The sequence below is a fragment of the Cupressus sempervirens genome, chromosome 7 (assembly GCF_028749045.1).
Source record: "Cupressus sempervirens isolate cs-2001-9-10 chromosome 7, ASM2874904v1, whole genome shotgun sequence".
Lineage (NCBI taxonomy): Eukaryota > Viridiplantae > Streptophyta > Pinopsida > Cupressales > Cupressaceae > Cupressus > Cupressus sempervirens.
Window position 1 is genome coordinate 515,205,988 of NC_143124.1, and position 17,517 is coordinate 515,223,504.

Genomic DNA, 17,517 nt, shown 5'->3' on the forward strand with positions numbered 1-17,517 from the left:
AAACCAAGCATTTCAACCTTCATTTCTATCAAAAAACTCCTTCTACTCAAAGCATCATCGATTTTATTTGATTATCCACTTCTATGTTTTAACACAAAGGTAGAATTCTGCAAATACTCTACCCACTTCATATGTCTTTGATTCAGTTTGTTTTGACTACCAATGTACTACAAGGATTTATGATTCATAAACAAGACAAGTTCCTTAGGCATCAAGTAATGTCTCTATTTCTTCAAAGCTTGAACAATAGCATAGACTTACTAATCATAAATTAAGTATTTCCTTCTTGCATCATTCAATTTCTCACTAAAGAAAGCTACAGGTCTTCCTTCTTGACTTAAAACAGCTCCAATTACATTCTCACTAGCGTCATAGTCTACTTGAAAAGCCTTAGTGAAATCAAGCAAAGCAACTATAGGTAAGTTTGCAACCTTTTGTTTTAATGTTTCAAAACTCTTATTTTCTCCTTGTGCTGACTTGAAATCCTTTTTATCTCCTCTCATAGTCTTTGTCATAACATTATTTACTAAACTGAAATTTCTGATAAACTTTCTATAAAAAAATTCCCAACCCATGAAATGATCTAACTTCTCCAACACTCTCAGGTGTAGGCAATTCCAATATAGCTTTTACCTTCTCAGGATCGATTTTCAAACCTTCGATAGAAACCATGAAGCCAGCATACACCAACTCCTCTTTCGTAAAAGAACATTTCTTCAAGTTAATTAACAACTTTTCCTCTTTTAACCTTTGTAACATTTGTTTGATATGCTCAAGATGTTCTTCTTTGGTCTTATTGAAAATTAGTATGTCATCAAGGAGTACAATCACAATTTTTTCCCAAATCTCTTTAAAACTTCATTCATCAATCTCATGAAAGTACTAGGTGCATTAGTTAAACCAAAATGCATAACTAATCATTCATAAAAACCTTCATTAGTCTTAAAATCAATTTTCCATTCATCTCGTTCTCTTATTACGCTTTAATGACATCCACTTTTCAAATCAATTTTGGTAAAGTATCTAGCTCCACTCAAACAATCCATGATGTCATTAATCCTAGGAAAAGGTACCTATATTTTATTATGATCTTGTTTATAGCTCTAGAATCAATGCACATTCTTCATTCTCCATTTTTCTTAGGTGCCAATACAACAGGTACTACACAAGGGCTCAAGCTTTCTCTTATCAAACCTCTCTTAAGAAATTCTTGCACTTGTCGATTCAATTCAATATTCTCCATAGGGGTTACTCTATTCAGTGCTTCATTTGGTAAGCTAGCTCCAGGTATCAAGTCCATATAGAGACTAATACTTCTCACACGAGGTAGTCCAACAAGTACATCCTTAGAAATATCATCTTGAAATTCATCTAACAAAGCTTTTATCTCAACTGCATGCTCAAGTTCGTCTTTTTTCCAATCTTCCTAGGAATCAAAGAAAGACGTATGTTCTATTCTTTCATATCTTTGAGAAATTGATTTCCATCCACCAAACAAACTCTTACTATAGTGCAATTTTTCTCATCAAGTTTCTAAATCAAAGCTAACAAAATTTGCTTCTTCCCATTTGTCCAAATAGTATACTAATTCAATCTATCATCATGTAATGCTTGTCTATCATACTACCAAGGTCTACCCAACAAAATGTTACAACAATCCATAGGCATAACATCACACAAGACTTCATCATAGTAATTCCCAATTTTAAATTTTACAAGACATTATTCACTTACCAACAACTTATGCTCATCCTGAATCCAAGAAACATGATAAGGGTTCAGATGTATGAATCTTTGCAACTTCAGCTTGTTTACCAATACCTCAAAAGCCAAATTGTCTAAACTACCACTGTCAATGATCACTTAGAAACATTTTCCATCAATTTTACATACGGTTTTTAATAGACTTCTCCTCAAAATAGGTCCTTCATCTGATTTCTCATTCCACAAGATTCTTCTTATCATTAGATTCTCACCATTCTCAGGTTCATTAGGTGTTTCAGAAACTTCTTCACAAGACAAAACATCTCTACTACTTCCTCCAACCTTTTTACCATAAATAGTACATTCAAAAGCTCCATGTCCTTCTTTGCCAAATTTATAACAAGTACCTTTAAACCAAGATCTTTCATCCCTCTTACCATTATTACTATTCCTAGAGTAACCAATTTAGCTACCTTTGGTATAGTCACCTCTCTTACTAGAATTGTCATCTTTCCATTCAGATTATTCTTTTTTCTTGCACTTCAGATCTGCTACTTTCTCCAAAGGTTCTATCTATGTTCCTTTGAAATCTTCCACCTCTTCCTCTCTGTCTTTGATCATGTCTCTCCACCAATCTTTCTTCACCCTTTAGAGCATATTGATATGCTTCTTCCACAATGCCCATCTTAATATAGCTAATTTCTTGAATTGATGTTCGCAAACCATTCAAGTATCTAGCCACTTTCTCAACTTCATCATCCACATGCCTAGATCCAATATCCAACTTGTAGAATTCCTCAGTATATTCCTTGACACTCATGTCTTTTTGTTTCAAATTTTGAATCTTCCTCAACAAATTGACTTGGTAATCTACAGGGAGAAACTTCTTGTTCATCTTTCTAATAATTTAGTCCACGTCTTGATCTTCTCTTTTCCTCTCTTCCGTCTTTAAATTTGCAAATGATCCCACCAAAGTGAAGCATGGCCCTTTGTGACTGCTATCTTAACCTTCTTATTATTAGAAGCACCTTCATACTTAAAGTATTTATCCATCTTAAAGATCCAATCCGATACAACATTAGTCTCAAGTGTTCCATCATAGCAAGCAAATTCAATAGAAACTCTAGCATTCACCCTAACCAAAACTTTCAAAAGCCTTTCTTTAGCTTGTTCAACCTCAAGTTTGGGATTAGGATGTGATGCTACTTCTTCATCATGACTAATGTCTTCAAGATGTACACCTCTTCTCTACGTTGTCTCAACAACTTCAAGTCTCATTGCAATCTTCCTCAACATACCTATTATAGCATTATCAATATTTCCTCTACCACAATCCATTTTGACAAATAGCTCCTGCAACATCATAACCTTTTGCAAGTTATAGGCTAGATTTTAGATCTGCCACCCTACAACCAAATTCAACAAGGTTCTCCACGATCCAAGTCTTAAGAAAGAATCTTGCTTTGATACCACCTAATGCAAGGCTGAGGTATCTCTAGAAAGGAACCACCAAGCTGCCTTTGCTAAGAGTAACCCATGAAAGCTTTAATCAAGTATATAACAAGAAACAAGAGGCATATGCAGCATTCAATAGGTGTAATTATTTAACATCATATATACAATAATAACATGCCTGACTATGAGAACTTATGGGTTGCAGCCTTGTACTAAACATGAATCACAATTTAGAGTCCAAGCTCACATCTTCTATCTTCTACTCCTATTGATCTTGATACCTTCCTACATCTAACCAAGCTTCTTATATAGTCAGCTAAGCCACAAGTCAGCTAGTCAAGCATTTAATTACATTATAGGTCCAATCTTGGAAGAGTAAACCACAAACCTAAGAAAAGGATAACATAAGATCACATGCACTTAAGGATAGGTCCACACGAGAGTTAGGAGTCGGATACCAACTACACAAGATGCCACGTCATCACCAGAAACTACGTGAACAGGAATAGGTTACCTTACTAGATGAAATTGTAGGGAAACAGAGACCACAAAGCACTACATAGAACTGGAAGAGTATGAAACATCAAATAATGTACACTTAAGACAACGTTCAAGAATAAGTCCTTGACATGACATCAATTGTGCACCACCTAAAAACCAAAGCAACAACGACTACTACGCAAAAAAAAAAACTGGTATAGAAAAATAAGAAATATTCTTGGTTGATGCAAGATTGCTCCTGCATCAAGTCTCTAGATAAATCATGAGTCTAATGTCATTTAAGGAACACTCACTCAACAAAGGTAGATAGATAACTCAGAAAAATTATGCATGTACCCAAAAATCACAGAGGAAAACTACTTGTAAAAACATGGCAAACCATTGGGCACACAGAAAAAATTGCCTTGCTAGGTGGAAAATCGACGGAGGTGGGCGTCGAGTGGAAGTAGACATTGGACCGAGTGGAGGTGGTGGGCTACAAAGAGCCATTGGGTGACAGAGCTTGGTGGACGATTTGGTTGACCACGGACAGAGCTAGTGAGCTTTGGGGAACCTGTCAGTGGCAGCTCACTAAGCTAGGGGCCCATAGGCCTACATCAGTAGGGACCTGCAGGTCTCAAATAATAATTTTGCCATTTTTTGTTTTAACAAAATGTACTTTTCTGATAAAGCGAGAAAAAATTTGATAAAACAAATCAGAAATTGTCACCTCAAGAAGTGTGCATAGGTTGTAAGAATTGGGAGCAAAAAAAGAGTGCCTCAGAATGCAACTGCATCCAAAACTGACTTGCTTTATGTGAAAATAGGAGTTTTTAGATGTTGTGAATCCATCTATGAGGTATGTTTGAGCCCAAGGTACTCCGAAAAAAGGCTCACCTCCATATCCAATCAAAAAACCTTTGAAATCTTCAATGCCTTTAAGTTCCAAAAATTTTCAAAAAACAAGAACGGGCAATCACAAGTCAAAGCTCCAATACCATGTAGAAATTGAGAAATATAACTTCTCAAAACCCAAAGAACACCTCCATGCAAAATAACTTGTCACAAGGAAGAATGGAGAAAAGACAAGAAAATGACTCTGAAAAATGGAAAGATCTATTTCACAAACAATGGAATTGGATTACATGATACAAAGGATCAATCCTTATAAAAATATAAGGAGATCAAAACCTAAAAGGGAAACCCTAAAATGTAAACATTTAATGATTAATAATTATTAGATATGAACAATGCATAAAGTGAAATCTTAAGGTGTAAAAGGTAACTTAATAAAATAATTAAGTTTAAAATATTTTACTCTAACAAGGTTTCAGTTTCTATGGAGAGACTTTTGATTTTGTGCAACACAAGAATATGAAAGAATTTGTTGCTACCCCTACAAGTGGAGAAAACCTAAGCCTACATGGAAAAAGCAAGGGTGAAGAAGATACTTGCATGGAGCTTGTCTAGAAGACAACATTGTTTAATCAGTTGTATGGAATAGACACTACTAGTGATCCTTTTTATGGGCATAACTGCATGAAGATTTTGGATCAGAGTTCCAATGTGTTTTATGATTGGCTTTTGTGGGATGCTGATAACTTTGTGCGTGACAATGTTTATAGCAAAGTGAAGCAAGAAGATCTTGACGCAAAGTTACTCTTCATTGGCATAGTCATAGTATTGACTAGTACAATTATGGTAGCTATGTCGACTGGTGTGGTGGCACCAATTGGCACTGGGAAAGTGTTGATCAGTAGGGTGACAATGTCAACTGGCATCATAAAAGTGATGAATAGTACAGTGGATTTATTGATTGACATGGTGGTAGTACCTACAAGTACTATGAGAATGTTGATTGGTATAATGACAATGTTGGAGTGTGATGCATTCAGTGAAGGCATTAGATATGCATTTGTGCAAGACCATCCTCATGGAAGAATCAAGATTTACCTAAGTTATGAGATTCCAAAAGAGATTGGTGTACATGATCACATTAAGGTTTTGGATTGGAGCACCAATGTGATTTATGATTGCCCTCCATGGGATCCTAATTCTTTCATATATAGTAATGTTTATATCAAAGTAGCGCAATAGAGGCTTGGTGACGATCTACTCATCTCCGTGGAATCCAATTATGTACAGGTAATCCTGAAGCAACATGGAACTTTCAACAGATATAGCTAGGTCTATGTCCACACCTAGTTTGGAATCCTGGAGCTGAATGCATTCCAAGTGATGACAAATTGCTTGAGGGAAAGCAATCATTGGGCAGCGAGGATTTGTAATGTCCCTAGTTTTAACAAAGTATTTTAATTAATTAATGGTCCCTAAATTTAAATAATATTATAAATGGACCTTTGATGAATTCAGAAAGAGGCTCATTTTTATTTTATTTTCATAGGTGTTGGTCTTATTGGCACTTTTTGTAAACCCATGGGAGTTTCTACGAAGGGGTATTTAATACTAGTTTATAGGTTATTGTAGATATGCAAATTCGGTGTTTTCTTTATATCTATGAACTATTGTTGTAGTTCTATTATCTTTCATTTCGAGGGTGAAAGATCCTCCCTATTCGACTTTGCAAATTCAATGTGAGAACTCCTCACCCTATTCTGCTCTTGGTCTAATCTTGTTGTATTGAACATCTAATTGATGTAATCTTGAAGTGCTATCATTATTGTGGGATGTTATTTTCCCAGATCTGCTGCAAATATACTAAGCACTACCATTGAGGTTTATATTGCACAATAAAACTTACGGGACTGCCTATTTTAAAATACTTAAAAAATTTCAAAAATATCTAACTGAAAATTTGATACAAGGAGTTGCTGCCCACTTAGACTTGCCACAAGGAGCACTCCAAATACACATACACATGTGAAATATAACTAACAAAAAAGTAGATAAAAATGGACAACAAATTGATGCAACTTCAAAAATTCTTATTCAAAATCAAAATAAAATTGTATAACAAAATAGTGGGTCAATCGACTTTTATTTACAAATTTTCAGTTAAATTTGACCCTCACATACTTGAACAATAGTATTTTTATCAGTAAGAAATAACTTCTTAAAAGCATTTATTTTAACTCTCCTCCCAAAATTACACCTTTAGTTAGTAGACTAAACTCTCTCTTCAAAAAGAAACAATCCCAACTCTATCATTCTTTTCAAATCTAAAACTTTCCTTCTTGAAAGAAAAGCTGCCCACTAACTCCCCTAAAAACAAAATTTCAAAAACTTTTGTCACCACCTCCAAAATGGCTACCACTACTTCTAAACATGAGGAACAAAATCAGTAAAAATCATTTTCATCCTTCAGGTCCCATTTGGTTGCTAGAATTAGACAAGAATTGGCATGCCCAATTTCTGAAAATTTTAAATTCGTTGTTTGGGTGCGCAAAATCTGAATTGAAATTTGAGGAAATGTGGATTTGGCATCCCCATTTAACCCCTAAAACAAGAATTTCATCTCCCCTCAAAATACTTGTTATTTGGAATTCATATTTTAAATCTCATTTTAGAACTCTTTCCAAAATAAGAATTCTCAATAAAATGAAATTAATTAGGTTTGACATCCGAATGCCCATTATTACAACTATTATTGCCCTTAATGTATGCACCAGTCGCCTCTCTCGCTGTAACTTTATATGAAGAGAAGGGAGGTATGCGAAGAAGCTGCAACGAAGTCAGATGCTCCTTGGATTGTGCCTGCCCATGATTAATACTTCATAGATCTGAAGAACAATTTCTTCTCGAAAGCACTCCTTATCTGGATAATAAAGGTTTCCAAATACCAATTGTATAATATACCTGCATGTATCTTCCATTGAACACCCTAATATGTACCTGGTTTCGATGTTTATGGTGCCTAACTTTGCAAGTGTTTCCCAATCACCCGGATCTGTTGTTGTTGATACATTTCCGCGTCCTCCATTTTCATCTGTTATAAATTGGCCGCCAAACATACAAACAGAAATGGAAAATTTGTGAAATATTCGAAAGCAATTGTATTTGTCGACGTAATTCTATTCAAGCGAAAGTGGTGCGAGGTAAGTAAAATTTAACATCGAATTTGGGACTTCTATGCAGAGGAAAGAAGTGATAGTTGAGAATTCTATTTCTACATGTCGCCAAATACCCAGTGGGGCTACACAGACTTGTCAAAGATTTTGAAAGCAGTTGTCTTGATCAACTTGAGGAAGATTTTGAAATGCGGTGCCTGATGACTCATAGCGGCGAAGAGAAGGTTCAGATCGTTGACATTTCTAGCATGGGTGGAGTTGGAAGCACCATGAACAGATCCTTAAACAAATTGGAGATACAAAACTGCCTCACAGATCCCTAAATAAATTGGAGATACAAAACCGCCTCTCACTATGACTTTTATATTCATCTTCTCAACCACATATTCATATGTTGAACCGAATGGGTTTGGAATAACAAATTCCAAATATCAAATATTTTCGAGTTTGAACCAAACAGTCCTAAAACAAATTCCAGACGCTGTAATCTGGATTTCAAGTTTCATAATCTCAAATACAGGATTTTGAATGCCGATTCTCAAATCATATTCCAGCAACCAAACGAGCCTCGATGTTTACTAATTTTAGAGGTATTTCCCCACAAAGTGGCAGGGATACCTCCTAACCAATAAAACATTGTCATCTAATTCCTACCCCAAGCAAAGGGAAATTTGATGTGGATGGCTTACATCAAAAATTTTACTAAGTTCTCCTTCATAGACCTTATGTAGAAGGGTTGTACTTTTATGAAACTATTGTCTAAAATATATAAACAAATTTAATAAGTGTTATTAAACGTTTTAGAATATATATATATATATATAATTAATAAGCAAGTTATAAAAAATTGATTTTTCAAATTTCACTAAAATAAAGTTAAAAAATAGGTTTATGAAACTACTATCTAAAATATCTAAACAAATGTAATAGGTATTATTAGATATTTTAGAAGATATATATATCGGATCAAATGAATTTTTAATATTAAACAATTTTAAAATTTTAATTTTCCAAATTTCATTAAAAGGTAGTTAAAAATTTATTCAAATCTAAAAGAAATTACAAAGTATTTAGCAAAGAGAGAACTAAGAAATCATATCCTTATTTACTATCTACTAACTAATGAAACATGAGTCATGTCAGAAGACAATTGCCCCTTATCTACTGTATTTCATCCCTGCATTTCATTTTAGACTCAATTTACAAATCTCATATTTTATACAACTATATAATTATATAAAAGAGTTGTTAGATGGATGACATATGAGAACATAATTATAAAAGTGAGAACTTTCAGCCTCATTCTTTAATAAAACTCTTTAAATTATTAAAAAAAACTCAGGAACACCTATTTCCTTTCAAAAGATTCTATTTTATCTTGTATAATTTATTTTATTTTATTATTCTAATTTTATAACACTTCGACAAGGCCATTAGAATGGAGGAGAAATTTCTTAGACTTTTTTTTTAGAGTATCCTGCCTTTAATTGCAGTCGCTTGCATCCACTGCAGATCAGAGAAAGAATCCAACATGACTAACCAAACTAATGATAGTATCCGGAAGTGGGTGGAATGAGAAGAAGATTAAATCGGACAATTGTATATTGTAGGCCAAAATGGAGTTACAAAAAGAAGCTCTAAGAGGTTGATTGGGTAATCGACAGGGCTGAAAGGAGACTAGGAGGAATCATTACAAATATGAAACGTAAAGGTGTTCTGCTAAAGTTTGGAGTGGTTGTGTGTACAATTTGGTCGATAGCCTTAACAATGAATTATTGGGCTCGGCTGGATTGCAACTAGAGCGACTAATTCCTTTTTCTCTTTTAGATTATCTCAGTTTTAATTTTAGACGGTGAAGTTCCTATGTCAGAATTATCCTTTTTAAAAGCACAACAGTATATGTCAATTTGCTTTATGATTAAAATATTCAATTATTGAAAGTTAAAGATCACGAGATGGTAAAAATTTTATCCAACCGAGGCATTACAGGGTTCACCCTTTGCAGTCTAAAACATTTTTTTATTGTGATAGCTTTGAGTAAAGAGATTTCAGTAAAAATAAATTTGCGTCTTGAGAATTTCCGATAAAGGATTTAATAAAGTATAATATAAAGAAATAATAAATTAAGTTCATTATAATAGACATGTTTTTTCCTTTGATTTTTTTCCATATGAATAAAGTACAATTGTACAATTTTCACTCTGTTCTTCAATAAATAGATCAGAAATCATTTTCTTATATTTATTTATATATTATTTTTTTCTTTTTCTATAGATGAAGTTTTTAAAGGAAAAAATATTTTCTAATTTTTCCTTTTTTTGTAATAGTTTATTTGGTAAATTTCTTAAGGTCACATTATCAAATATAATGCTACATCAATATAGTTTTTGTCCAAAAATCAAAAATAACTTAAAAAAAGTAAGAACAATGGTATTACATGGTATTAAAATATTATAATATTACAATAAATGGCACATTTCAATGTTTAATTCAATAACAACTTTAAACTCGTAACTATTGGTGCAATGTTGTTAAAAATATAAGTCCCAACCTAAGTGTGAATATCAAATCAACAATTTATTCCCAACTATTAGCATGAGTTTAGTACTAGATTCTCTCCCCTAAATCACTAATAAACAATTTCATCAAATAGAAACCCCCCATCTTACTTCTAAAACAAATTTATCAATATTTAACAAATAGATTCTTGTTGGTCTTCCATTGGACATTAATAAATTTGTCTTATCTTATCTCTCTTCATCAAATAAATCAGTATAGTCTTTGTCCACTATTTTTAGACCAACTGAAGTTATTCTAAGAAGAGGGCTTAAAACATTTAATATTCATGTATGAGTTTTTTTTTTTAAAATGCTAAATAGGGAGTGGAGGAATTTGAATATACAAATATACAGGTTTAAAGCTGAAACTAATGCTTAGATTTTGGTCTAGAAAGTATTACATAATCAATAATTGTTTGGGGATAAGTAAAAATTTGTGGTTCAATCTGTTAAGTGTGTCTTTTGCTGACATGATGAAAACTTAAAACATGTATTTTGAGACTGTTCTTCAGCAAGTATAAAATGGAACGTTGTTTTTAAATACTTTCTATTGTTTTTTTATCATTCCTTCTATTAGGAAAAAGACTTTACTTAGAGTTGGTCTGTGTAGCAATGTAGTAGCAAATACTTTGAGACAATTAGTTCTTAATATATAGAATTATAGATACATCTCAATGTTTTACAAAATTTTTAAAGTTTTACTCTCCCTCAATTTCATCTCCTTCACTGCCTATGCCTCCACTTTGTACGACATCCCAGGCCAACCTCCCCTTCACCTCACCCCACCTCCCCATTGCCGCCATCTCTTTACCCCCTCCAGCATTCTTAAGGCCATCAGATACATGGATGCAATAGGGTGGCTGACGAGGAGGGTTTTTAGGTGGAGATCCTCAAGCTCGGTGTCTCGGTGTTGTGCTCCTTTCTTCCCAGACTCTTTAACAAAGTGGTCTACACTGGCTTCCCAGACCCCTGGTCGAGACATGTTATTTACCCAATCCACAAGTATGGGCTAACTTCGGACCCCGGCAACTACATGACTATCATGATTGATCACACCTTTGCCAAGCTCTACGCCACAACACTGAACACTAGTGTTACTAGAGAGCTCGACAGGAGAGATTATAAGGCTAGAGGCCAGGTTGGGTTTCATGCAGGTTACCAGACCATGGACCACATCGTGACTTGACAGGCTATTATTGAGGAGGCTCGACATCACTCTGTGAAAGTTTACTGTTGTTTCGTAGACTTTTGTAAGGCCTTTGACACCGTCCCATAGGGAGATCTTTTCGAGTAGCTCAAAAACATTGGGATTTCAAAGATCTTATTAACTGCTATTATGAGCTTATATAAGAACATTGTGGGTAGATTCAAGACCTTTGGGGGTTTCTCGGCTCCTATCCAGAGCGCTATTGGGGTGAAACAAGGTTGCCCTCTTTCCCCCACACTGTTTGGCATTTATATTGATGAGTTCGAGACCTTCCTCAAAGAGTCTTCACTCCCAAGTGATGGTTCCTACTTACACCACGTATTGATCTCTATTCTTCTATATGCTGACGATGTGGTTCTTTTAGCATCTTCTCTCGAGAGTCTTCAAAGGCTCCTTGACGACCTGGGCTCCCTCTACGACTTATAACAACTGTGAACCTGAGTAAGACTCAGGTTAGGGTATTCAACCATTTGAAGAGCTCTGATCTACACTTTTATTTTCAAGGACAGGAGATTGAGATCGCCTCTTCTTACACATATCTCGGTGTCAAGTTTTTGGGACATCGCTTCAATATGAGACTGGCCATCTAGCCCATAGTTAACAAGGGGATGTGCTCCCTTGCTATGCTAGAGAGACAATGCTTCAAACACCACTTCTAGGACACGATGTCCAAGTTGTCCCTTCTGGACTCCTTGGTTAGACTAATGGTGCTTTATGGTTTAGTGGTTTGGGGACCATCTCTTCTTGACTCGGACTAGGACTATATTGAGCGTGTTCAAACTTTACTTCTCAAACGCATTATTAGATGCCATAGATTCATCCCCCATGACATTATTTTGATAGAATCCAGAGCTCGTCCTTTTAGACTTAGTGCCATTTTTTATTTGGTTTGGTTTCTTCACCGTTTCTCTGGCTTTGTGAACTCAACAGCTAGTCATTACTGATGTTTTTACTTGACCTATTGCTCCTCTGTTGTCATTGCTGCCTTGAATCCCTCCCCTAGGGGTCGATGTTGGTACACTCAGTCAACCTCTTTGTTGAGCTCTATTGGGATTACTATTGACCACCTCCCTCCCAGTTTTCATTGGATGGTTGTGCTCATCTCCTCCCATCACCACAAGAGTTGAATGGGCATGTCAAGACAGATATTTATAGATAGTACATCACCATGACCTGGAGTAACTTGATCGAGGGGTTACGTCCTAAGATGGCCTTTTATGCTAAGCATTTCTTGGTTATCACTGATGGGGTTATTACATGACCTAGCTACTTATCATGACATTGGTGCCATGCCTTACACATCTCCCTTGGATCTTTCAAAGTAGGCTCCTACTGGTTACGGATACAAAATGATCATCATATGAGCAAAGAGGATCGGATCTATCATTTATGCTCCTTGTCTAAGGCAGAGACAGAGACCCATTTCATCTTCAGCTGCTCGTCATACTATGAGATCAAAGGAAGGTTCTATTGCCTATTCAGAGAGTGTAGTTCCCTCCCAACTTTCTTCATGTATACAAATCAAAGATGCCTAGCGCTCTATCTCAGGAAGGCGATGCAGCTCTGAGACTCCACTTTGCAGTGCTTGACCCCCCAAAAGGTCACAGATTAGCCCCTCATCACCACCTTCTTCTCCCCATTATCTCTGACCAAGGGGGTGAAGCGGACCTCCAGCACTAGCAATACCCCCGTGGTTGGCCACTCTCGATTTGTGAGACCCCGGACTAGGTTTACTATTGCTCTCACTCCTCAACGACATCACTCTAGGAAGTCACAACGACAGACTAGAGGTCCTTCATGCCCAGATTCATCTCGTTCTGTGTTGGAGTTCTTTCAGTTGAATAAGGGTCCCTAGTTCTTGCCTCCTTGTTAGCCCCTTTGTTGTTTTATTTATTTTGATCCTGCTTGCTCCTTCCCAGACACCGTTTGGTGTCTTGTAGTCAACTACTTTATTGCTTGTATGCTTTCAGTCCCTTAGACCTTTGGTGACCTTTTGTTGGACATTAATAGATTTATCTTATCTTATCTCCCACCTAGCTCTAAATTGCTTTTCTTTGTAGTTAGTCAATTGTTGCAGAGTTCCATGAAGAACAACATGACTAGCAATCTTCTAGACTATATGAAGATGCAGATTCTTCAGCAACAAAGAAATGACCCTTACTATTCCAAGCAACTTTGAAGACTTCACAAAGAATTGACCCTTAGTGTTCCAAGCAACTTCAAAGGCTACTTCAAAGACTTTTCAAATTTGATGGTTAGTTATATCTTTTGTAGGCGTGTGGCTGGTTATTGTTATATTTTTTATATAGCCATAGCCATTTTTATTTCTATGAGATATCAAAGTTGCATTTTTGTCATTTATGTAGCATTACTACTGAAAGTTTTTTGTGTTGCAGAGGTGGATTTCACATTTGAATTTTAGTGAAAGTTCATTTCTTTATTGGTTGTCTATAGACAACCTTTTTTTAAAGTAATTTTCTATAACTTCAAAATTGCATTGACTCGTACCAAATCTAAGTGTGTAGAAAATAAAAGCAAATGGTTAAAAATAATGTCTCAAAAGACATTTGATTTAATAGCAAAGACTAAGTTGTAAACATATAGACTATACTATGTTCATATTTTTTTTCAGTATATAAAATAGAAATAAAATAAAAATTAATATATATGTAAAAATATTGATCATGAGAAACTTTAAACAATCAATTTAATATCTTATCAAACATCATTTAATTCAATAAGCAAACAGCCAATAGTAATTTAACATTAATCAAAACTACTCTTTAATTGTGAAGCAAAATAATATTTAGAAATTACCCTGATCCGGAAAAGAAAACAATAAACTTATTATCTAACAGGACCTAATCAGAAAAGCAGCAGCAAATAGAATATAAGAAAATATTAAATTCTGTAACTTTCCTGGCTCTTGCAATTGAAAATCGAAATCAACTGAAGTTCAATTAATTCAGAAAAAAATTCAAACTACGCATCAGAATACTGGACCGCACAACATGGTATTTATTTGTATTTATCAAAGAGATGCAAAGAGATTGTAGACCAAAATAGCTAAAAGCGATGTATGATCAGGACGACATACCGAGCTCGATAGGCGGCAGAAATACGAAAGGTTTGCACCATTCCTGTGAGCAATTCATTGTTAATAGGGATGAATTTGAGCCTCCCGTCGGTAGTCCCAGAGCTGCACATAAAGCAGAAGCCAATTTGTGTAAATATGAACTTTAATCTAGAAAAGAAAGATTTTTATTTATTTTTTTCAAAAAATGAAAATTAAATTGTACGAATTTGATTTTCAATTTGAAAAGGAGAAATTATGCATAAGGGAAGAAGATTTGCAAACAAAATAAATGTCGGATTGTTTAAATTTAAACTTCAATTAAGAAAAAGACGAGAAATTATACACGAGGAAAGAAGATTCGGACACACAAAATGAAAGTTCAATAATGTAAATTTGGATTTTGCATCCAAAAAAAAAAGAAATTGTGCAGAAGACAAAATATTTGCATACAAAGTAAAAGCTAACTTGCAATTTAAACTTTAATTGAGAAAGAAGAAGAGGATTAATGGAGAAAGAAGCAAAATGAAACCTCAAAAGTAAATTTAAACTTTAATAAAAAACAAGAAGAGAAATTATAAAGAAGCAACGAAGAATTGCACATAAAATGAAAACCAAACTGTGTAAATAAGAGAAATTATGCTGAAAGAAGATTTTGGACACAAAATGAAAGCCAGGTTGTTTAGATTTGTTTAGATTTGAATTTCAATCTGCAAGAGACAGAAATTGTGTAGAAGGAACGAGAATTTGCACACAAAATATAAGTCAATATGTAGAAATTTAAACTTCAATCAGACACAGATGTTGAAGAAGATTTTTTTAATTTAATTTTATCAAAAGTGGCTATGGAAAGATGCAGAAGAAGATTTACACAAAATGAAAACTAAATTACAAATTTAAACTTTAATTGAAAAAAGACAATAAAAATTATGTAGAAAGATTTACAAGAAATAAAATTGCAAGCATAAATTTAAACTTAGAAGAAGAAAAATAAATAAGAAAAGAAGATCTGCACACAAAATGAAATCTTAATTACAATTTTAAACTTGAATCGAGAAACGAGAAGAGAAATTTTGCAGCGCGTAGGAACATTTGTAGAAGCACCTCAACGAGAACACAGAGATCGGCTGAGCAGTAAGAAGGGGAGATTGATCTCCGCGGGCAAGTCGTCGAATGTAGGGCTCGAGGTCGGTGTGAGTGGCGAGAGGAACTTTTGCTCTGAACTCCACGGGATCTGTGCTTCCATTTACTCCCCATTTCCGCAAATACTCCGTCGCACTGTTACGCTCCAGAATCTTCTCCAGCGTCTCTCGCTGCACGCGCTCTGCATCCCTCGTTATCGTCTCGAATTCCTCGATCACATTCTCATTTACATTTACATTTACATTCGGCATTTTCGGCCTCAAATTCCTTTCTACTTTTTCTCCCTTTACGCCTTACTCCCCATTTCCGCAAATACTCCGTCGCACTGTTACGCTCCAGAATCTTCTCCAGCGTCTCTCGCTGCACGCGCTCTGCATCCCTCGTTATCGTCTCGAATTCCTCGATCACATTCTCATTTACATTTACATTTACATTCGGCATTTTCGGCCTCAAATTCCTTTCTACTTTTTCCCCCTTTACGCCGTCTTAAGACAGACGAGACCGCTGTGCGGCGCTGCACGGTCAATCGAAGTGGCCTGCATTTTCAGTCTAGACTTTTCCAATTTATTCCACTATTCCTTTATGAGTGCAAGACAAAAAGATTCTACAAATCTTCAACGACCGTAACATATTTGAACTGACCAGAAAGTGGTCCAGAAACGTACGTCCGAAATCTGCACAAACCTCCATTAAAATATGCTTAACGGACTAAAAGCATGCACTTAAGACGGCCAGCTTTGAATTTGCAGTCAATTTTAGTTCTTGGGTACTGAACCTTGTACAAAGGAAGGGACATTTATCAATTTTGGTCTATTGCATTTATAAATTTAATATGTGAAAATTTGTGCCTGTTATTTTTCAATGGAAGACAGCAGAGATGATTTTGAGCATGTTCTTGTGATAATTATTAAAAAACATAAACATATTTATATTAATGTTTAACTATTACAATTTATTATTAAAAAGTAGCTTTGATCAATAACAATCTGTTAGGTAATTATTTATTTTAAATTTCTGTTATATATAGATTACTGGTACATTAATATCTATGTGATTACAAATTAATCAGTACCAAATATATAAGTATTATGATTCATTAAATATTTGATATAAGTATTATGTTGTGATATTGCATCCGGATTTAATTGAGAATAAATGGAACACTTAGCACTCATTAGATCTAGGTGATGCTCACAGGGGTGAAGTACCGAGATTTCCCGAGAGGTCACCCATCTTAGTACTACTCCAACCTGAGCGTGCTTAACTATGGAGTTTCCTCCATGGTTAAACCCAAAGCTTGCAACTCCATTTGCAAAACCTTCACCAAGTGTTGTGCCTTATGAACCATTCATTAGAAAGCCCCATAAGCTCGTCAATTGATAAGTAGGAGATAATTTCCATAGCAAGTCAAATTGTGATATTGCTAGTGTAATTTTTGAGTCAAACTCATTGACCCATATTTCATGAGTAGTGATTCAACTTGAATCCATCTCTCATGAGAATAAATGGAACACTTAGCACTCATTGGATCTAAGTGATGCTCACAGGGGTGAAGCACTGGGACTTCCCGAGAGGTCACCCATCCTAGTACTACTCCAGCCTGAGCGCACTTAACTATGGAGTTTCCTCCATGGTTAAACCCAAAGCTTGCAACCCCATTTGCAAAACCTTCACCAAGTGTTGTGCCTTATGAACCATTCATTAGAAAGCCCCTTAAGCTCATCAATTGATAAGTAGGAGATAATTTTCATAGCAAGTCAAATTGTGATATTGTTATCAAGATTTAACTGTGTGATTTTTGAGTCAAACTCATTGACCCATATTTCATGAGTAGTGATTCAATATGAATCCATCTCTCATGAGAATAAA

At 35.0% G+C, this 17,517-nt stretch overlaps 1 protein-coding gene across 1 annotated transcript in view; it reads right to left on the reverse strand.

Moving 5' to 3' along the window:
* LOC149547790 (jasmonoyl--L-amino acid synthetase JAR4-like) overlaps nt 1–16,449 on the reverse strand; it is a 52,634-nt gene extending 36,185 nt beyond the window's left edge. The window contains exons 1-2 of the mRNA XM_089791841.1: nt 15,610–16,449; nt 14,530–14,631 (exon numbers count right to left, since the gene is read on the reverse strand). Coding sequence (XP_089647967.1) covers nt 14,530–14,631; nt 15,610–15,899 — 392 coding nt within the window. The 5' untranslated portion in view covers nt 15,900–16,449. The remainder of the gene's footprint in view (nt 1–14,529; nt 14,632–15,609) is intronic.
* Nucleotides 16,450–17,517: the final 1,068 nt, after the last annotated feature.